This window comes from Mastigoproctus giganteus, chromosome 1 (genome assembly GCF_048544385.1).
Source record: "Mastigoproctus giganteus isolate SK-2022 chromosome 1, ASM4854438v1, whole genome shotgun sequence".
Classification (NCBI taxonomy): domain Eukaryota; kingdom Metazoa; phylum Arthropoda; class Arachnida; order Uropygi; family Thelyphonidae; genus Mastigoproctus; species Mastigoproctus giganteus.
The window spans coordinates 146,241,655-146,265,816 of record NC_143575.1 but is presented as its reverse complement, the minus strand read 5'-3'; the positions used below and the strand labels follow the sequence as shown (position 1 = coordinate 146,265,816).

The 24,162-nt window shown below is 40.1% G+C and overlaps 1 protein-coding gene across 6 annotated transcripts in view; it reads right to left on the bottom strand.

The window, feature by feature from the left end:
- Positions 1 to 24,162, bottom strand: part of hay (ATP-dependent DNA helicase hay) — a 461,732-nt gene that overhangs the window by 293,862 nt on the left and 143,708 nt on the right. For all 6 annotated transcript variants that reach the window (XM_090382541.1, XM_090382513.1, XM_090382523.1 and 3 more), the window contains one exon: positions 22,915 to 23,028. In XM_090382541.1, coding sequence (XP_090238667.1) covers positions 22,915 to 23,028 — 114 coding nt within the window. The remainder of the gene's footprint in view (positions 1 to 22,914; positions 23,029 to 24,162) is intronic.

The following is a 24,162-nucleotide window of genomic DNA, read 5'->3' as shown; positions in this document are numbered from 1 at the left end:
GGACGTCTCAGCATTCTCCCTCAGCTTACCCAATCTATTCAAGGCCTTAAACATCTCAAACAGGTCACCCTCCCCCCCTCTGGAGCCTAGTCTCTAAAAGTGGCAATATGCAGAACTGAAGCCTTTTTAGGTAACAGCACCCTATTGTTCCCTTCATCAATCTCATTGCCCTTCTCTGTATCCATTCAGCAGATCTATATCCTTCCTAAAATTGAGGCCTCCAGACATGTATACAAAACTCAAGATGTGGCCTAACCATGGCCTTGATCAAAGGGATAGTCACCTCCTCAACCATGGTAGCAAAGTTTCTGTATATCATTGACAAAACCCCATGAGCTGTTCTGGCAGCATGTCTGCATTGATCACAGACTTTCAAATCTGACTGAACAATTATCCCCAGGTCTTTTTCATTTTCCACTATCCTGGGTGTAGTACCACACAGTTGACAAGTTACCCTGGGATTATTGCTAACTATATGCAGTACCTTGCATTTGTCAAAATTCAACTGCCATTTCTCAGCACAACCCCAACCTCAAGCATTGACCCCAATTTTCCTAGTTAATGTCATTAACCACCCTGCCAACCTTTCTATCATCTGCAAACTGACATTAAGCCTTTTCATCAATATCATTAATAAATGCTGAAAACAACAAATTCCCATCACTGAACCGGGGGGGGGGGTACTCCACTGATAACATTAGTCCATGGAGGGCAGTGCCCACTGATAACCACTCTGTCCTCTTCCACTTAACCATCCCTTTATCAATAGCAGTAACTTACCCTTAATGTCACATTGCTCCAGTTTTCATGTGCAACAGTATAAAAAAAAAAACTTTCCTGAAATCCAAGTTTATGATATCAAAATTATTTTTTTGCATCCAGTTCTTTGGTCACTGCATTATAGTAATCTATCAGACTTGTCTAACAAGACTGCCCCTTAAAAAATCCATGCTGTGACTGCAGTATAACTGCATTCCTGTCTAGAAGGTCCTGCATTATCTCTTTAATCAGTGAATCCATTACATTCTCTGGAAGAGATGTTAAGCTAACAGGTCTGCAATTACTCATGTCACCTTTTGAGCCATAGTTATGAACTGGAAACATATTTGTACATCTCCAATCCATATTTACCTCCCCTGAATCCAAGGATGCTTTTGCAATTATGGCTAAAGGCTTGCTTACTTTGCTTTCTCTTAATATGACTGGATAGATCTTATCCATCCCAGGTGGCTTTTTTATGTTCAGCTTCAATAATTCCTCTACCATTTTCCTTTCAGTTATCATAAAGTCATTTAACTCCCCATTGGAGGTTGATAAACTTCTGGCATCCCCTCCCCTAAAGGATTCCTTATATGTGAATGTAGATGCAAAATATCTATTTAATTTGTCAGCAACCTGGGCAGAATCATTAGAAAAGACTTCTTTTTATAAGTAAAGAAGTCTTTGCTGTTTTTATTTGCATCCTTTGGCAAAGATTTCTCCACCTTCACTACCTAACCTCCTTTGTGAGTTAATTACAAACTTCTGAATCATCTGATAATTTATATACATCCTATACACTTTTCTTCTCTGCCACTTATCTCAAGAGTTCATCTGACATCCATTTAGGTCTAAGCCTTGAAGCATTTCTTCATTGGTGTGAAAAGCCTAGTAGTGTCTATGATTAGTTCCCTGAATGCTTCCCATTTAGAATTTGCTGTTGGTCCAACATCTTCAGTTGGTCCCATTGCATAGAACATAAAAACTGACTGACAGTAGGTGTCTTTAATTAAATTCCACATTAATACACTGTGATCCTACCATTCAGTGGGTCCTTTTTACCCGCAAAATCTTAATGCATGTAGAATCACTGCTGATAACCAGATCAAGCGTATTACACACTCTCTTGTTGCTCTCTAACATGCTGCTGTAGAAAATAGTCACTGAATAAATCCACAAAAGTCTTGCTAGTGTGCGAATGACCAACCCACAAGTTCCAGTCTATATCTGGGAAGTTAAAATCCCCCATTATAAGACAATCTGATTTACTGGCCCACCATTTCTCCTACAGTTGTTCATTGTACTCATCAGAGTCATTAGGCCTATAACACACTCCTACTGTCAATTTTGCTTTGCTAGTGCTTATGTCCACCCAAATTGACTCAATGTTACACTGGCCACCCATATCAACTGAAAAAAACTGACTTAGATTTTATGTGCTTCTTAACTAAGAGTATAAATCCCCCGCTCCTATCCCGTCTGTCTGTCCTTTCTGTATGAGTACACTAGAGGATATTGAGGTGAACAGTTCTGTGCTGCTGAGGTGAAGACAGTGGAATATCTCCACTAGGGCAGAACAAAGAAAATTTCAAAGTACAGTATACAACAAAAGACTGCTCACAATGGGTACTGGAGATCAAGGTAGGGGTCTTTCTTGCATGATTTCTATTTATTAACTTATATTAATGGAATACATTACAGAGATTCGTTTTAACAATTTTCTGAGTTCTTAGGCTGGACCTGACCACTCCAACTTTCTGAGCATTAACAATGTCAATCACAATTGCTGTTGTTATTTTTAGGGGTTATCTGTTTTTTGGAAGTATTCGCTTCCCATGCTCACATCTGGCTGAATCTTAAAGGTGAGTGTGAGATTACCATAGATCCTACTAAAACTACATGTAATTTATGTAAGACTTAAGTGTGCCAAACATTTGTAATTTTCGAATTGACTGTCCACTCAACTTTACAGCTCAATTCCACCCCTCCCCCATTTGCAGAACTAAGCTTACTCTCTTATACTGATCCTACAGTAAAGAGCTACTTTATTTATGCCTTATTTCTAGATTCCTTGGACCCTGGGAGTTCAGAAGCTAAGCTAAAGCTAAACCAATCTTCAATTAGTGAAGTATTTGATAGACAAAAATAGCAGGAAATTCCACAAATAAATGAACACAGATTAGACACTGGCAGTCATAATCTGCAACCTAAAGTGTGCCACACTCACCCAAACAATAAAATAAATGTGCAAATCAGCTCAGAGGATGAGGAAATCCCACCAGCTTCTGCTGCTTCAAAAAAGAAAAATACAAAAAAAACAGCTCTACCATTGAGACCCCAAAACCAGAGGAAAATACCCATGATTCTAATGGGGTCAATATAGAGGATATAGATACTTCCTCCCAGGCAGCTGGCACTGCCGATAAAATTATCATGAATAGGCTCAAACTTAAGCACTTAATGACAAAGAAAACTGGCAGGATCACTGCTACAACTAGAGAAAATACAATCCAGTACTGGACAATACTCGAATGTACAGTGACTGACTTGCACAAAGAAAATCAAATTTTGAGAACAAAATTAGAAACAAAAAAGACAGAAATTGAAATACAGAAGCAAACTCGATCTTATGCACAAGCATTAAAGAACAAGATTCCCAGTAAATCTAGGAAGCAAGAAACGCTACTTAAACAGGACAAAGATGAAAATGTGGCTATCTCAAGACTTTCTGAAGGCTCTAAATTTGACACAAGTGAGACCATAAAACAAGCCATCACAAAAAAAACTTCGAAAATTAGTTCAAGTCAATCAAAATCAAGGGACTCTGGAAATTGAGGCAGCCACTAAAGTTGATACAGACAAAATCAGGAATAATTCCAAGGTAAATGAGATGGGCCTGAAAATGGACAAAACCAAAATCAGGGGTCCAAACGTTATTATCTTTGATATTGACAACAAAATTTATGAAAAGAATTTCCAAGATTTCACAACTAAAGAAGAACTGAACAGTGAATTGCTGGGGAAGCCATAGATATAGGGAACATTTTTCAACACCTTAGTGTTACAGGTGTTTGAAATTGGGGCACACATCTGCTCCCAAAAAAGAGCAAACCACTGCACTGTCAGAGGCCATGACTACAAGGAACGTAGAAAAACCCAAGAGGCAAAGTGCACAAATTGCACTGCTGGGTTGGTATGATTGTAAATTTCAAGTTTGTACTTTATTATGCCTTGTGCATTTATTTCTTATTAATAATATTACTATGTACACCCTTTGGCATATCTCATATTGTGGAGTTATACTTCATAACTGGGTTGACATGATTGCAACACGAGAGTACCAACCCACCCACCAATGATGGGCCAACAAGCCTTGAAACAGTGCCATCTGAGTGGTGGTATCCATTGAGAATTAGTAAGAATAGTCTTCTCCATTGGTGAAGAGTTACTTACTCGAGGTAGTGCAATACATGGTAACTCGTTGTGAAGGTAGTCGCAATATGAGATACAATTAAATCGATACCATTCACACTACTACTGTAGTATGCTATTACGAACAAAGAATTGTGTATTTACACTGAAAGTTCTATAGTAAATTTCGAGTTCATAGTTTTTTATTTCTTATTAGTAATATGACAGGCATCACATGGCCGTCTCCAAATTTGCTCAAAAAGTTTTTAAGTCCCTAGTCTCTTAGAAGCAACCATGCAGTGATACCCTAAACTGTTACACCCACCTCTACCTTGAAAAGTTCCTCTCGATTGTTTATTCAGGAAACTGTGTGTGTGTGTGTGTGTGTGTGTGTGTGTGTAAAGTATTTTTCCAGGTACAAATGTACATTGTGAGTGCAAGTAAAGTCACCTGTGTAAACTGTGCGGTGGCCAAGTGAATGTATGTAGTTGTGACAAGTCAAAAAAAAAAAGTGTGGATGTCTTGATAGTTGTGCTTCTTTAGATGGTACCTGTGTCCTGTCTGAGTGTATGAAAAGAGGCACATAAGTGAGTGATTGTTGTGCATTGTTACCTACCAGTTTGCTCCTAAATGAGTAATAATAATAAAAAAGGGTGTGTATAGCTGTGTATCTGTAAGAGTGGAATTTGAACATATGAAGAGTGAGTGAGTGAGTGAGTGAGTGTGTGTGTGTGTGTACTTGGACTGCAGTGAGGATACCCAAAGGGAACCACCACTGCCTTGCATCCTCTCTTTTGAGGCATGGCTACAGCTGACGCTGCTGACGCTGGCTACAGCTAGTCCAGCTGGTATGGGATTTCATGCAGATTTGCACTGTGTATTCACAGGGCAGACTCCCCCAGTTAGGAGACTGACCCTATGACTTTCTTACCCCACACTCCCATCTCCTCTTCCCTCACCTCCCATCCTCACTTTTCACCTGGTGGATCCTACCACCACAAACCTTTTACTTTTTCCTTAACACCCCCCCCCCGTGTGAGGATGGGCTCCCCTCTATCCCTTTAACATTCTATTTCCAGGTAGGCTGCCTTTCTATTGTCCACCTTAATCTTCATCTGTTCCCTCCCTCTTCACTGTCACCCCTTCGTGCTTTCCTCTTTTAGTGTTCCCCCCCCCCCAGGGCTCTCCCCAGCAAGCTCAGGCACAACCAGGTTTCGCCCCTGCCAGAGAACTTTCTACCTGTACTACACATGGCTGCCTTCCTGAGACAAGGATCTCCTTCACCACTGCCTGCAGCTCTGTTAGTCTATTATTCTGTGCACTTCATATACAAGCATCACCAAATATGCTTGCACCCCATTCCATTTAAATGTATCCCTTCCCTGTAAAAACAGGCTCTCCTGTTAACAAGCACAGACCATGCTGAGAAAACTTCTACCCCATGATCCTTGCACATTCACTCAAGGGCAAAATTTATTGACAAGGCTCTCAACACGTACTCACTTCTATCGTGTCGGGGCAGAATTGCAGACACTTTCAAATTCAATTCTAATCCGTGACTTTTTCCCAATATTGCCCGGTACTTGTTAAGCAAGTCCTTAGATCTAGTACTCTCAATATCATTAGTGTCAATGTGTACAACAATATCACGTTTAGTGCCCTTAAAAGATGTTATCTGCTCTACAACATCATCTATTTTTGCCCCTGGCAGACATATCCAAGTCCTATTCCATCTATCCTTGCACAATATTATTTGCTGTTTACCTGACAATAGTGTCACTGACAATAACCACCTCCTGTGGGACCAGCACCTTCTGCCTTGGAGATTGTTGCAGTTTTGCCTGATGCACAAGTGTGAGCTCTAGTATTGAGTTGGGCAACAGAGAGCTTGACAGGCCCCCATTTTAATTCCTTTGGGGGCATCTACCCTACTATTCAAAATCTCATAAACACCCATCAGAATGTGGCAGAATTGGTTCCTAATTTTTTCACATTCTCTGCACAGAACACATGCAAAGCCATGCCCCCCACTCCCTGGCTGTATCATGTCCTGTTCCAGAAAGATCTGTATGCACAAGTTGAGCAGTTTATTATGCCAAGATTCATAGGAGAATTGTCCCTCCCTCCGGTTCGCACCCGAGCCACAGCACTCCCACTACTTTTTGCTCATTGCTTTGCTGTTCTAGTCTGGGGCATGATTTCCATTTAAATACAATTTAATTGATCAACGATGAAAATTAATACACATAACTGACAATACTACATTAAGTTAATAGATTCCTAAATGCAAACGATACGTCTTATACTATCAAGTTATGTTATACCTTATGCTATACCATTACGATAACAGTCTTAAATTAGTTATATCCTCACTAAAAAGTAAAATTTCTCAGCTAAAGACAAAACTTATATGGCTAATAAAAGATAAATCAAAAAGATGGTACAAATTTCCACAAACTTATCCATTCCCACAAGATTAACATTCTTCGATCATTCACGTGTACTCTCGTTCCAGGCATCGATTGGAGTTTTATTTGGTGATAGGAAAACAACTTTGCTCTCAGATAAATAAAAATCATGCGAATGCCCTGTAACATTATCCATTACTAGCAATACTGTCTGGAAGGCTTTTTTCAATGCAATATTAACTAACAGTTGGACAAAAAATTATCCACAAACCATTCTTGAATAACTCCTTGGGTAACCCAGGCTTTCATATTTGCTTTCCAAAAAAATAGAAAACCTTGACCTCAGAGTGGCCCTTTAAATGCCCTTTGAGTTCTGGAGACAGTAAACTAACATTGCCTAAATTTAAAATATTCTGCAGAATTTCCTTCTAGCAAAGGAGTTAAGCAACCTTTAAATTTTTGAAATCCTGGCACAGACTTTTCCTCTTGGGCAAGGAACAATCTCAGGCATTCCCCCACTCCTCAATCTCATCATCCACACATCCGTTTCATCCACACAGAATAACTGTTTTAGCCTGTAATCCATTTCTTTTAAAATTTGCTAAATTTATCAGCCCTTGCTGCTCCCCCAAGCATTTGACACGAGGAATTCCACTTTCTTTTTTAAAAAACATTTGAATCAACCACTGCTAACATTAAATGTCTTAATCTGAAGTCTCAGCAAAGTATTTTTTTTGAATGCCTATGACAAAACAGAGTAGAGAGAGACTGTAAGAGACAGGTCGCTAATTAGCATTAGCAGAGGAATATGATGCAAGAAAAGCAAGCTTATGCAGCATCAGCCAAAAAAAAAAAAAAAAAAAAAAAAAAAAAACCTTCCCACTTCACCCCTCCGTTTGTTCGAAAATACCTGTCCAGCTGAGCCTTAAATTTATTTAGGCTCAGCCTGAATTAAACCTGAATACCCTCTTTTAAAATGGAGCCTAGCAGCCTGCAAGAAGTCATCGTAGCACCACTTGAAATGTGGGTACAGTATTCAATGGCAGGGTGGATTTGAGATCAGCAGTTAAGGAATTGGTAGTGATATTCGAGAAATTGAAGGCAAGGTTTCTCAAACTGGAAGGTGAAATGCAATGTGCTATCATCAACCAAACTATGGATAGGATTTCCAGTCAATGGAAGAAAGTCTAATATATATGATGAAAAAAAAAAGTGAGAGAAAGAAACTGAACAAGGGACCTTGGGGAACACCAGCATTAGTAAGAGAAGTTAGAAGACAGAGGTATCTACCATCGCCTGCAGTATGCAGTCAGAGAGAAAACTGGATATCCAATTACAAAAATCAGTTTGATTTGATTTGATTTTGGGTTTATTGGCGCAAAAAACAACTAAGGTTATACTGCGCCAAGAAACGATTTAAAATAACATTAAAGATAAATTCTGGTAACCTTTAAAAAGGTTTACCTCGTCAAATTGTTATTTATATATGTGGGGTATATATTAATCGCTTTTAAAAATTTAAAAACTGCCGACACGTGGTCGTTGTCCGATAAAATCCGACTGAGTGTATAAGGCTCAGTCGGAATGAGTAAAAGCGGTAAAATGTATATTGCGAACATGGGTAAAAAAGAACGCAATCTATTAAAATATGCTGTACAGTTTAAAACGGTGTCGCAAGACTCGCACATAGGAGGGTCATTCCGCCCTCAGCAGAAAAGAATGTGTCAGATGACTGTGACCTATGCGGAGTCGAGCAAGAAAACAACTTCCTCACTCCGATTCCTGCGCAGACCAGACTGCCAAGTTTTGTAATACAGGCTTTTATTTGATATAATTTTATTTGTTCTCTGTCTGTGCCACAGTTCTTGCCATTGGGAATATGTATCTTTTTTGCGTATATATTTGCCTGTAGTCTGTATAGGGGACTGACAGGCAAACGATTATGAGTGGGTGTTGCTGATTTGGCTGCAGCGTCAGCCAAATCATTTCCCTTTATCCCAATGTGGCTAGGAATCCAGCAGAAGCGGATATCAAAACTTGCATTCATGAAGAGAATGTCTCTTCTGCTGAAACCCGACAAAGAACTGGATGAGAATTATGTCTCGTAGATAATAAAGCCTGTAATACACTCAAAGAATCGGAATATATTATTGACCTTTGGAATTGACAAGTTCGAATGTGATCCAAGGCTAGCTCTATTGCATACAGCTCTGCAGTGTATATGCTGGATTCGGGAGGAATCTGCTGAGATATTATGGTGTCCGGAAAGACAGCAGCAGAATCCTACGCATGATTCAGACTTCGAGCCGTCTGTGTAAACGGGCAGGAAAGTCTGAGTACTCAGCTTGGTGTGCAGAGTAGAGCTGCTGGTAGACAGATGATGAGGTCCTCAGACTTTACCCATTTCTTAAGGGAAAAGTCGCACGGTGGGGGAATGAGCATGCCAGGGTGGAGTAGGTTCTTTTGGTGTTTGTGCCACCTTGTCTACCATGATGTTAAACTCTCTGATTAGCTCTTGGACACGAATACCAAAAGGTCGGTTGGCAGTCTGACGGGTATTGTACAAGTTTTCCCAACGTGGCTCAAAAAAAACCGATGTCCACGTAGGATGGTCTGGCAGGGATTTCAACCTTTAAAAGCATAGTTATAAAGACAACTGCTTACGTCGAAGGGATAACGATGGTTTCGTTTGCTTCGACGTATAAGCTCTGGACAGGAGATGTTCGAAAAGCTCCAGTAGCGATACGGATAGCCTGATGGTGGACAGGGTCTAGCCATCGGAGGACACTATCTCTAGCTGAAGAGTTATACCTGGGACCCTTAGTCCAATTTGGATCGTACAAGTGCACGGTAAAAGCCGTAGTAGGGTGCATCGATCTGCTCCCCAACGCGTTGAGGAGAGAGAGCGGAGGATATTGAGTCCCCTCGTGCATTTTTGTACGAAGTTGACGAATATGTTTGAGAAAAGTCAACTTTTTATCAAACACAAGTCCCCAAGAATTTTGTGTCTGACACTACTGGAATAACATTTTGTCCGAGCCTTAATTCAGGTTCAGGATGAAAGATTACGCTTGCGACAAAAAGTGTACGCAAACGGTCTTCTCCGGCGAGAACCCTGAAGCCATTACCAAGTGCCCCAGGAAATTAAGGCGATCAATGGCTTTCTGCAGTTGTCTTTCAATAACCCTCATGTTGCATGACTGACAAAATATGCTAAAGTCATCAACATAGAGGGCACAGTTTACAGTTGGAGGAAGTTGTTCTGTGATGGAATTGACTTTGATGGCAAAAAGCGTGACACTTAATACTGATCCTTGTGGTACTCCCTCCTCTTGGCTGAAGGGACGAGAGAGTGAGGATCCCACACGAACTTGGAAAGAATCGATTGGCTAAAAAAGTTTTGAATAAAAAAGGGGAGATGCCCCCTAAGGCCAAGGCTATGCAGATCTTTTAAAAATGCCAAATCTCCAAGTTGTGTCATAACGCTTTCTCCATGTCAAAGAACACCGACACCAAGTGTTCGCGTTTTAGGAAAGCATCCCCGGATGGATGCTTCCAATCTAATAAGATGGTCCCAAAGTGGACCGGTTCCTTCGGGAAGCCGCACTGGATGCTGGAGAGAAGGTCATTTGATTCTAAATACCATATTAAACGGGAATTGACCATTCTCTCCAGGATTTTGCACAGACAGCTAGTCAGAGCAATAGGAACGATAATTGGTGGTAACTTTTGGATCCTTTCCTGGCTTAGGAAAAGCAAGAATGATTTGCCTTTCGCCAGGAATCCGGAAACTGCCCCTCAGTAAAGATTCTGTTATACAGAAGGAGCAGACAATCCATAGATTTTGGTGAAAGATGTTTTAATCATTTCATAATGGAATGCCATCTGGCCCAACAGCACTTGCTTTGGAAAGAGCGAGGGCTCTTTTCAGTTCCTCTATAGTGAATGCCCCGTTGTAGGGATAGAGGCCCTTGGTCTTAAAATTAAGTGCTTGTTTTTCCAGTTTATGTTTTAAGGACCAGGAACTCTGGGGAATACGAGGATGTTGCAGAGATTGTTAGAGAATGTTTCCCCAAGAGCATATTGGCTATTGCAGTTGGATCTGCAATAGCGCATCCATTATAAATCTAGGATTGAAGAAGGGTGGGATGTATATTTCCCCTTCATTTTCCGGATTTTATCCCAGACTACCTTAGAATTGGTAGACTGGTTAATAGATGATGTAAAAACGGATCCACGATTCCTTTTGACTCTGACGACGGATGTAGCGTGCTTTGGCTCGTGCACGTTTTGAAAGGCTATAAGATTGTTCGTGGTAGGATATCGGCGAAATATCCCCCACGCTTTGTTTTGAGCCTTTTTGGCTGCTGTGCATTGTGAATTCCACCAAGGTTTGGGAAATGGTGGAAACCCGGGCAGATGTTTTTTGGGAACAGCATTCGCAGCTGCTTGGACAGTGATATCTGTGATGTACGTTACTGCGTCATTGATAGGCTCCTGACTGACTGTACTGAGGTCAAAATTTGCCTGATGTTGGAAAGGCATTCCAGTCAGCCTGATCAAACTTCCAACCGTGGTAACCTAAAAGGAAGACACGGTCTTCCACAGTGTAACAAGGCAGTGTAACAAGGTTATCACAGGGAAGTGATCACTTCCGTATGGATTCTCCTCCACTTCCCAAGTGAGTGAAGGGAGTAGACAAGGGGAGCATATAGAGAGATCAATGGCAGAAAAGGTACGGGTAGGCATGTGGAAGAAGGTGTTTGTTCCAGTGTTTAGAATGGAGAGGTCATTGTCATTGAGCGAACGCTCTATGACCCGTCCCCTTCCATTGATGTTAGCACTACCCCACAGGGTGTTATGTCCATTAAAATCCCTGAGAAGTAAGAAAGGGGGAGGCAACTGCGTTACAAGATCATCAAGGTCTTCCTGGGAGATGTCAGTCCCAGGTGGCAAATAAATAGAGCAGACCGTTAATAAAAATCCCACTGTAAGGCGAATTGCAACAGCCTCTATGCTGGTTGTAATTAGCAAGGGCTGAACTGGGGTCTGATTACTCACAAGGATAGCCACTCCTCCATGAGCAGGACCATCCGCAATTCTATCCTTACGAAAGATTGTGATGTTATAAATGGTGGGATCATCATTTGCTTTTAGATAAGTCTCCTGCAAGCAAAAGCAAACTGGCTCGTGCTTTTGCAGGAGGGCCTTGATGTCGTCAGTATTTTGCCGGAATCCACGACAATTCCATTGCAGGAATTTCGCCATTATTTTGGCTTGGTGGGTCCATCAGGCGGCTTCCGAGGTGCTGAGGGCTTAGTTTTATCAGTCTTGGTTTTTATCTTTTTTGGGGAAGAAAGGACGCTGTCCTGTGTCCATTTCTTCCTCCGCAAAGTGTTCCAAGACTGATTCATCCAGTACCTCCTTGCGCTCGACATCCATTGTTTCTGTTTTATCTGTTAGCTCTTTACCACTTGGTTTTGGTAGTGGTGGAGCACTCGGAGGTACGGATATAGGAGTGGCAGCTGATTGCGTTTTTTTGGTGGGCTTTTGTGAACTCAATAAATAGCGTGCAATCGGAGTGAATGACTCTTTTGGTGGTACAGTCATCTCTGTTTGTGTACCGATAGTGCACTTCGCAGAAACCTTCTGGGCATATGAAGGTTTCCCGCTATTTATTGGTTGCATGCGTCTTCTGGCCTCTGGGTAGGAGATATTCAGCTCTGTTTTTAGTTTTTGGATCTCTTTTTCATCCTTCCACCGCTGGCATGCCCTGGAGTAGGCAGGGTGCTCTCCTTGGCAATTTATACAGATCGGTTTGGAAGCTGAACATTCCTTGCTCTCGTGATCTTTCGAACCACATCGAGCACAGGCAGGGTTACCACGACAAGCCGTTTGTGAATGGCCGTATTTTTGGCATTTAAAACACCTCAGTGGGTTTGGGATGTAAAGCCTCACTGGGCAGTTTAAATAGCCTGCCTTGATGGAACTTGGAGGCCGTGGGGTGTTAAATGTTATGATGAGAACTCGGGTAGGAACGAGATTCCCATCCTTACGCATTGATATTCTCTTGACAGCCGTCACTCCTTGGTCTTTTAGTTCAGAGCAGATCTCTTCCTCAGAGACATGAAGAAGATCCCACTCTGAAATGACTCCTCGTGAAGAGTTCAAAGTTCTGTGGGGTGTTACAATGATCGGTATTCCCCCTATGGATGTCGCATTGAGGATTCTTTCTGCTTGCTTTGTACTTGAAGCTTCAATTAAGAGATCTCCAGAACGCAGCCGTTTCACAGATTTTGGTGATCCTGCCAGCCCTTCTAATCCTTTCTGGATAAAGAAGGGTGACATCTTCCCAATTGACTGCTCTCCGGTAGAATGGAGAATGAGGAAAAGCGGTGTTATAGATGGTGTTTTATCCTCAGTTCTGGCTCTTTTTGCAGAATTGCTCTCGCTCTCATCTGATCGATTAGGTAGGGGCCTTGTTGGGGCCCCAGAAGAAAGATTTAAATTACTCATGAGAGTAAAGAAAAAATGTCTGATGCCTAAGTACCTCACCCACCACGGAGCCCTACGAGGGGGCGCCCATTCGTGAACTAGCAGGTACTGCGTACACGAATGGGACGCCGAGTTCGCTTAGAACACCATACCCACGTTACCAATAAGTCTTTATCCCGTCCCAGGACCAAAGGGAGGGAGACTTATTGGAACGCAGTTGACCCTAGCAGTATAAAACCACCCGCCGATTGATCCCAGTCGAGCCGGTCCGGGACCGCCCGTCTTGTCGAAGCAGGGGCCAAAGTGGTGTATTAAGGCTGGGCCCCTCAACCACCAGGATCCCCCTTTCCGCTTCCACGGGTCGCGGCGCACGGCTGCACACGCCGGATTCCAACGATGTAACCCTGGAACCAAGGTATGGGCGTTAGATCCCAGTGATGCTAGTCTGGAAGTCCAGCAGCGTCACTGGGAGGTCCCCTCACCACGTACAGGTGCCCACGTCGAGGGGACAAAAATCAGTTGGCAAACCATAAGATGGAAGCTTGTTTAGAAGACCTTTATGCCAAACACGATCGAAAGCCTTTGAAATGTTAAGAGCAACTGCTTGAGTTTCACCAAACTTTTCCATTGAACTTGACCATAGATGGGTAACATGTGCCAGAACATCACCAGTGGATCAACACTGACAGAATATATACTGGCGATCATTAATCAGATCAAAGGTTTCTAGATAGTTTAAGAGTTGGCAGTTACATGATTTCTCTATTACATTAGAAAGAGTAGAAGTAATTTCAATGGGACGATAATTGGATGAGAGGGATTTGTCACCCTTTTTAGGAACTAGCTGGATATGTGCAAATTTCAAGAAGGAAAAACAACAGAAAAAGGAAGTGAAAAAATAAAAAAAGGTGGCACAGAATAGGAGTAAGTTCAGGAGCACAGGTTTTGAGAACAAGTGGAGAAATACCATCAGGACCTGGAGCTTTCTTAGCATCAAGATTTGTCAAAATCCTTCTACAAAGATCACCAGAGACATTAAATGGAGTATAGTGGGAATAGTGAGAGGGTTTACTGAGATCATTAATACACAAGTTGGAAGAAAAATAGGATGCTAGCAGGTCGGCTTTACTCTTGGCTGAAGTAGCAATAGAACCATCTGATTTGTCAGACGGGGAAAACAGAGATGGGCAAAAGTTGCGGCCAATAGCTTTGGTAGGTGATCTTGTCAAATGGTAGCTGAGCACTTGCCAAAGCTATTGTGCTCAGCTACCATTTGAAAAAGAATCAAGTTTTCTACTCTTAGCCTGTTTGAAATTAGTTTGTATTAATTAATAATGTAACTCTAATGTAACTTCAGCATCATACAACACAACGACATCATCCACAGCAAAGATCCTTGATTCCAGGTAATTAGCTATAGTTGGTGCCAGCCGGGGGCTAAATTTGATGACATTCTAGAGCAGCTATCATCTTTTAAGAGCACAAACTGTGATGTACACAGTGGTACTAGTGATATTAAGAGTAGGAGAGCTTTGGATTTAATTAACAAGGCAATGGAAATCTCAGGATTTAAGCACAGGACAATGTTGAAAAAAAATTGCAAGTTAGAATTGAAATTGAAAGTGTCAGCACTTTCAGACACCTAAACACAACAGAAGGGAGTATGTGATGAGAGCACTGTCGATCAATTTGGCCTGGTTTTTTTTTTTTTTTTTAAGGAGATTGGCAACTAAGGCCATATTGCTCCGGGTATGTGCAGTGGTCATTCCCTGACCTTTCCACATCCTCCGTATTTGGTGGTCACGGACTCGAACCCTGGTCTAATCAAGAAGCGTGTGCAACGCACTGCTGCTCCTGCCCACCTTGCTACGGAGGAGCCAATTTGGCCTGGAGATACTATACAGGGCTGTATATCAACTTCCCAGCACAACAAATCGCCCAGTGCTCATGGGGTAGAATTTTTCTCAGCACAGTTTTGCATTTGTAGAAGAGATCACTTTTACAGAGACAGGACACATTTAAGTAGAATGAGTCAAGACTGCTGATGCCATTGAGGTAGCGTTAGGTGGGTTGGAAAACTGCTAGCTGGTGGGATATACAGATTAATGGTTTAATAGCAGTTCTAGGCAGAGGTATAAGTGATCTTTGCACTGCTTCTACAAAAACTCACAGTAGCTTGAAAAGAATGTCGCCATGGATTTTAAGGCCTAATGGGAGTCCTCATAATACTATACTAGTATTAAATATACTAGTATAAATGCAGAAATTGTGGAGATAATGGAGATATAGCATCATTCAGATATAAAGGCTGCAGAATTTGATTATGTAGTACAACGTTACAGAAAGGACATAGTGTTTCTTGTTAAGCAGCACTGCCACCCCCCCCCCAACTCTGCATAGTATACTCTGTTTGCAATATAAACTCTGTAAAAGGCCAGAGATAGTGTGTGGGTTGATGAAGTCTGCGTAGTGTAGGCTTGTTGTTCCTCCAGCGAGTTAGCCTTAGTGGTCCCTAGTGGGACCTCCTGTTGCCCATCCACCACCATGAGGAGATAGGCCAGGTGTAAAGACTCTGATTGGGGCAAACCTTGGAGCACTTGGACACCACCTGAGCTTCCCAAGGAGAGAGGGGAAAAAAAAAAAAAAATCTCTGCAAGTTTTATTGAAAGGGAGAACAAAGGTGATACTGAGTACTGGGGGAAATGAGCAGAGGGTAAAGATAAGGAAGGTGGATGATACAAAACCTTCCACCTGAAAATTAAAGGGACAGAGAGGGGGGAACCCTATGGGAGAAGCCCACCTCCACAGAGGCAGGAGACTGTTAAGAGCAGAAAAAAGGTTTGAAGTGGTAGAGTCTAGCGGGGCAAAAGTTTCGGTGGGGAGAAGGGGAAAATATACTAGTATTAAGAGGGATTACAGCTCCCCAATTAGACTGCAGTCTAATTGGGGAGGGCCTGTCAGAACAACATGCACTCTACATGTACTCAGTCTACTTACACACCTGATATACTACACATTGACTATTTTTTTTAAGACATATTTATGAGAGGTGCTAATTTAATTTGCAGACTGGTGCAAGATCTTACCTTAATTGTCATCATCTGAATGTTCTGTGGATTTCTCCTTCTCCAAATACTCTAACTTGAACACACTTCCGCCACTGTCATACATTGTGTTTGCTATTTTTCAAAGGACTGCTAAGTGCCTCCGTTCTGGCTCTGCAAGCATTACGTTGGACGCGAAACGCACCTTTCAGAGCTTTCTTTAGACGTGGAAACAGAATGAAATCACACAGGGCTAAGTCCAATGAATAAAGGGGATGTGGCAGAACCTCAACACCTATGGCAATGTTCACTGGATGCACAATATTAGCCGTATGGAACCTGGCATTGTCTTGATAAAGAAACCACTTCACAATGGAAAGTTCTTGACGTTTTTCACAAAGTTGTTCCACGAGGCACAAAATGTGCAACAAGAATGCTTTTTATGTCAAAAACACAAGAACTATTTGTTTGTCAGCCAAACGAGAAGCTTGAAATATTTTAGGTCTTGGTGAATCAGAACACTTCCATTCACTTGACTGTTGTTTTATCTCTGGATCATAGTGAAAAATCCAAGATTCAAAACAAGTCACTATTGATTTAAGAAGTTTTGACCCTGTGTTTCAAAACAATCAACGATTTATTTGAAGAAGTCTACTCTTTGCTGTTTTTGTTCTGGAGTCAGATTGTGCGAAATCCGGTGGGCACAGATTAGTGACGTTTCCAGATGATCTTTCATAATATTGTGATCGATATTGTGGTCGGTCAATCTAGCAGATTAAAAATTTCGAAAACCAATTTCTTTCTGTTTTATACAGCAGGCCCCCGTTATAATGCGGTTCGCTATACGCTGATTCGCTATAACGCTGTTCTTATATTATAACCCGTATCTGACTATAACGCTGTCGCAGATCACTATAACGCTCTTTTACAGATTACATTTTTGACATATTTAACGAAATCGTTTCATTTGATGGAGTCGATAGCTTGAAAATGAATAGCAAAACGGCATTAAAACGTTTCCCACGCCGACTTGAGCAATTTTCCCACGTTCAGTGAAATTTTCTCTCACGCTAATTTAAGTACAGTCACTTGTTACGTAGTTCCGAGATCAACATTTTAAAAAATGATCAAATATATTGCTTGTAATATTTGCGTTATATGCATTTATCCGAAGTCTAGTTAGTCATCAATTCAGTACAGTATTAGACATCGTGCGTAACGGACAGTTTACTTGAACATTGTATCATAATTAATTCAACCAATGCAGTTATATTTTCGAAGAGCTAATAATGACCGACAGGAATGAAAATGCAACAACGTCTGGGCGCAGTACGAAGACTATAAATGTAAGAAAAAGACTGAATTTGAAAATTAAATGAGACGTTTTGAAGCAAATCGATTCCGGTCAACGACAAGCGGATGTGTGCCATAATTTAGGACTCGCAAATTTAACTGTAAGAACAATTATGAAAAAATAAAGAATTAATTTTAGCAGCGGGAAAAATAGCTGTTCCACTGCAAGCAACTAGGACTAGACCGGCTATTAGGATTGAAATGGAAAGACTAATTTTTTTGAAGATAATATTCCAATGCAGAATTCAGTTAAGTTAAATATTAAAAAAACAGAGAGAGAGAGAAAGAGATTAGCCAATACGATGATCTGAAGAAAACTCGCCTAAAAAAAAAAATGTGGAACCATTTAAAACTGGTAGAATAGATTTAAAATCCCAGGAGAAGCCGCTAGTGCAGATTAAGGAGCCGAAACTTTCAAAAAAGAACTTGTTAAAATTATTGAAGACGGGTATTATGTGTTATACTTCTCAACAAGTTTTTAACATAGATGAAGCAGGACTTTTGTGGAAACGAATGCCTAAAAGAAGTTTCATATTGAAAGAACAAAAAACATGCCAAGTTTCAAAGTGGCAAAGGATCGGTTGACTTTATTGTTGGGTGGTAACGCTGCGGGCCATTTAAAATTAATACCCCTTTTAGTTTATTTGGAAGAGGGCCAAAATTCAACTCAAAATCCACACATTTTTCATGATTAAATTCATCCATTAAATTAAACAATTAAATTCATTATTTTAATTGGAATTTTGTTTAATTTTGAGACGCAAGTAGTTACCACATAATTATACGTATGTAATGCAGAATATTTTATATGTACAAATATTTGAATATTAAATATTTTGACCGACATTTGTGCATCTTTTCATTACCGTTTATTATTGATTAGGAAATATCCTGTGGCACCGACCGCAGCTCACAAATACATATGTTACCTTATGGGAAAGCGGCGCTCGCTTAGCGCGGATTCACTTAGCGCTCTGTTTTTCCGGAACGAATGATCAGCGTTAAGCGGGGGTCACCTGTATATTCCTTTTTTTCCATTCATATACAGGAACTCCCTGACTTATGTAAGGATTACATTCCACGGAACGCTACGTAAGTCAGAATTTCCCCCATGCAGCACTTGCAAATATGCTCGCTGAATTGACTGAATCAAAAAATAAATGTTCAACGAACAAGTAAATAGAATTATTTATTGTATTCATTCAATTTTTTTATCGCATGAGCAGGAAAAATTACAAATGCGTGCAATTAAAAAAAAATTTCAAAATTATAAAATTCCAAAAAAACAGAGAGGAGACAGGTACAATGTCAGTAAGTTTTACCTCTTGAGCACCATTGCCAGATTCAACATCTTCAGCTCATAAGTACGCTGCTGCAGAGGTTGAGGGCTGTGGAGATTTAGAATGGGTCAACCATTCAAACTTACAAAAGAACATATTAATGGATGACTGGACGGTGGCTTTTTTATTTTCATTGTAGATTTCTTTGTAGCAAACAAGCATATCATTCATCCTTCTGTTAACTTAAAAATCGTTCGCTGTCAGGATCCATCTTCTGAAACCTCGCCATTGCCATCTCTCTGATGATTAGCATAGGCACATGATGAAAGAAAGCAAGCTTATTTAGCATCGGCCAAGAAAAAAAAAAAAAAAACACTTATTTCACCCATCCACTCGCTCCAAATGTTTGTCAAGTTCTGCCTTGAATCTATTTAAGCTATCAACTTCTACGACAAATGGAAGTTTGTTCCACCAATCAACTACCCGCTGACTAAAGGCAAAAACTACTGCACATCTATTCTACAACTGTCTTTCCTCAATTTGAATTTATGCCCTCTCAGGTGATTATTCTGAGCAAGAGGAAGAATCCCATCAGCATTGAGCATGCTCAAACCATTCAAGGCTTTATACACCTCAATCAGATCACCTCGCAGGTGCCTAGTCTCCAGACAATGTAATTTGCAAAACTTAAGCCTTTCTTCGTAAGAGCAATCCTTTGTTCCATTCACTAATCTTGTTGCCCTTCTCTGTACTCGTTCCAACAGCTCTAAAACCTTCTTAAATTATGCCTCCAGACTTGTATACAGTATTCAAGGTGTGGCCTGACCATTGCCTTATACAAGGGGATAATCACCTCATTATCCCTACTAGAAAAATTCCTGTATATAATTGACAAGACACTATGAGCTACTCTTGCAGACCATCTGCACTGCTCAGAAAATTTCATATCTGCCTGAACAATTACCCCCAGGTCCTTTTTCATTCTCTACCACTGTCAGTGTGGTACCACAGAGTTGATATGTTACTCTGGGATTACTGCTTCCCATATGTAGTACTTTACATTTGTCAAATGTTAAACTTTATTTGCCACCTCTCAGCCCATCTGCTCAACTTTTCTAGATCCTGTTGCAGCAGTGTACAGTCATTAGTGTCATTAACAACCCTGCCAATCTTCATATTGTCAGCAAACTTGGACTTTAGCCTGATATACCATCATCATTATCATTTATAAATACAGAAAACAACAATGGACCCAACACTGAACCCTGAGGGACTCCACTAATAACATTAGTCCACAAAGAGCAGTGACCACTGATTACCACTCCGTCTTCTCCCACTCAACCATCCCTTTATCCATAGCAGCAATTTTCCTCCAATGCCAGTGCTCCAATTTGTACAGCAGTCATCCATGTACAACAGTATCAAAGGCTTTTCTAAGATCCAAACATATGATATCAAAGTTATTCTTTGCATCCAGTTCCTTTGTGACTATATCATAGTATCCAATCAAATTAGTCAGACAAATCTTCCCCTTAACAAATCCACGCTGTATCCGAGCTATAACTGAAGTCTTGTCTACATGATGATGATCCTGCAATGCTTCTTTAACCAGTGCCTCCATTAATTTCCCTGGAACAGAAGTTAAACTAACAGGTCTGTAATTACCTGTGTCTCCCTTTAATCCTCCTTTGTGGATTGGGGTCACATTTGCACATCTCCAGTCCATGGGTACCGCCCGTGAGTCCAGGGAAGCTCTCATAATTATGGCTAAGAGTTTGCTTACTTCCTTTGCCGCCTTCTTTAATATAACTGGATAGATTCCATCCACCCCCAGGCGCCTTTCTTGAGTTTATCTTCAACAAATTCTCCTCCACTTTACTCTAAGTTATTAAAAGATTATCCAGCTTACTGCCAGAGTTGAATACACCTCTGGCATTCCCCACCCTGAATAACTCCTCATATGTGAATGTCGATGCAAAATATTCATTTAGTTTGTGAGCTACCTGACAAACTAAATGAATATTTTGCATCGATGATGATGATGAAGCATGTCAACTCCTTGTTTTGGTTCGTCATGAACTTCATCAGCATTTTCTTCTTTCACTATCTCTGCCTGCAAGCCAATAAGTTCTTCGTTCGATAATTCCTTCTCTTCTTCCCCTATTAACTACTCCACGTCTTTGGCATCAACCTCCAACTGAAGCAGCTCTGCAACCTTTACAATCTTATCTGTAACCTGTCCATATTATTCGTCTTTTTCAAATCCTTCGAAGTCATTTACATGCTATGGGCATATTTTCTTCCATGTTCCATTTAAACAACTTTTAATAATTTCTGCCCAGGCCTTATTAATGTCTATGATGGCGTGGTAAATATTGTAAGATTTCCAAAAGTCCCTTAACGTAAAATTTTTCTATCCTGAGCAAATGTTGTGCGTAAATAGTATGCTTTTAAATTCGAAATAACACCCTGATCCATAGGTTTGATGAGTGAAGTAGTGTTTGGCTTATATGACTCTCAAATTCGAATTGAAATCATCTAGATGCGTAGGATGTCCAGGAGAATTATCTAACAAGAGCAAAATCTTGAAAGGAACATTGTCTTTACAATATTTTTCAACCTCGGGAACGAAGCAGCATTTAAACCAATCCTCAAAGAGATACTATTATCCATGCTCTCTGGTTCAATCGGAAATGCATGGGTAGGGTGGCTTTATTGATGCCCTTAAATGCATGAGGATTTCCAGAATGCTATACAAGCAGTGGTTTTAATCTATAATCTCCCACTGCATTAGCCCCAAGCTAGAGCATGGCGTAATCTTTTGATGCCTTGAAACCTGGCATTGTATTTTCCTCTTTGGCAATGTATATCGATGTGGCATTTTTTTCCAATACAAAGCAGTTTCGTCAACGTTAAAAATTTGCTGCATTGGATAGCCGCCTTCATAACTAATTTTTTCCAACACATCACAAAATTTCTCTGCAGCTGAAGAACCGGCACTGGCAATTTCACCGCATACTTTAACGTTGTGGAAACCAGCGCAATGTTTGAACCTACTATTAAACCACCAGTTCCTTGCCACAAACTTGGGTTGGGGTTTGCTGTACTTATCCTTAATATGTTTATAAATACTTGTTGCTTTTGCTTGAATGGTCATTAGACTCAAGGGCACTCGCTTCGGAATCTGATTTTCCATCCATATTATTAACAGCTGTTCCATCTGCAATATAGCACCTGAACGCTGTTTTGTGATCACTGCTGATCTTAAATGCACTGACCCTTTGACATGTTCTTTTATATGCACACTGTCCTTTAAAATAGTATTCACTGTTGAAGAAGCAAAACCTAATTCACTTGAAATAGATGACAAACTTTGTCCTGCTTCGTACTTCTTAATCACCTTCATTTCTAAATCAATTTTGTTTCGTTTCCTGGCACTATCACCACTTGCACTTTTTGCTGGTTGCTTTCCCTTCATCGTTTTAATACGTAAATAAGAATGAAGAGAAGTTTCTAAAAATTTATTTTTTATATGATTGAAGATTTCAGTGAAAGGGAACACATTTAATCATAATAGTGTAAAAACCTGCACAAATGCTATTATTGGTATCATCGCAAATGCAATAACATCTAGTTTACTGCCCATTTATAATTTAGGTGCACTAAGAGAAAAGCCCAATAAACCGGAAAGTGCAAATTGTTTTGATTGTTTTTTGGTCGTGACCTCCAGAAATGTGCTTTAGAAAAATATCACATTCAAAATTGAATCTTATAATGGGAACATATGATAACGATGAAAGGTAGTACAATGTGTTATTGGGTTCAATGTTACAATATTTTCACAATATCCCCATTTATTCCTACAGGGTGCAAAATACGTTTCCATGATTTTTTTAAAGTTTGCACCGGCTGGCAAAAACGTACGTAAAGTTGAATTTCTGTAAGTTGGCAAGTTCCTGTATATATTTTTTATATATTTCCTAGATGGTATTTCCACTGTTACTATGTATTTCCATTCATTTTGCAACATATTCAATACTAGTTCACAGTACTTTAAAATGCAGCATATATTTAGTTTTTTTAAGGCAAATCGAATGCTGAAATCATATTGTGCTATATATATACACTTCATATTAAAAAATATTTAAAATTACAAAACAGAACCTGAGAAGCAGAAGCTTTATCTTGCGTGAGAGTTAATTCTTCAGTTTCTGTTGCATCCCTTCGTAGACGACATTTCTGAATATCTGAATTTTTTAGAAGTTTCTGCAAAACCTCCTAATGAGAGAGAAAAAAAAAAAAAAAATATATATATATATATATATATACGAATTTAAAATAAGAATTCTGAATTGTATTTAACTTTAAAATTTATAAGCAACATTTTTTTGTGTTGATTAACTTTTTTAACCTTCTGCAATGAAATTCTTAAGTTGGCCAATCCTGATATAGATGAACAGTGCACTGTTGAGTCAGTTTGGTGTGACATAAGCACTGCAAAGGAAAAATAAGAGTAGGAGTGTGTTATATGCCTAATCACTCAAATGAGTAAAATGAACAATTGTATAGAGAAATAGAGTGGGCTAGTAAATCAGAATGTCTTATAATGGGGGATTTTAACTTCCCAGATATTGGCTGAAAATTGGTCACTCGCACACTAGTAAGACTTTTGTGGATTTATTGGATGATTGTTTTCTACAGCAGCATGTTCGAGAGGCAACCAGAGATCAATACTCTTGATCTTGTTATCAGCAGTGATCATCTGTGTATTAAGAATTTGCAGATAAAGGAACCACTAGGTGGCAGTGATCACAGTGTACTGACGTGGGATTTACTTAAAGATATAATTACCATCAAAGAAAGGGTTTTTGCTTCGATAAAGGTGACTACAGTGGTCTCAGACAGTTTTTAAATTCTGTACAGTGGGATCAACTGATGATGTTACCAATAGCAAATTCTAAGTGGGAAGCATTCAAGGAATTAATCTTGGAAGCTATTAAAAGTTTCATACCTATTAAGAAATATTGTTCAAGGTTTAGGACTAAATGGTTGTCAAATGAACTAATGAGACTCGTGTCAGAGAAGAAAAATGCATGGGATGCATATAAATAATTAGGCAACACAGAAGCCTATGGCAGATATAAGCTAGTCTGTAATCAAGTCAAAAAGGAAATTAGGCAGGCGAAGGCAGATTACAAGAAATCTTTGACAAAGGATGCTAAGAAAAACAGCAAGGATTTCCTTACTTATATAAACTCTAAAAGGAAGGGGATGAATCTGATTGGCCCACTTAATATCGATGGTTCGACTGTTGATGATCCTGCTCAGCTATCAAACAAACTGAATGAGTATTTTGCATCTACATTCACACATGAGGAAATAAGGTTTGAAAATGCCAGCGGAGTGCTTAAT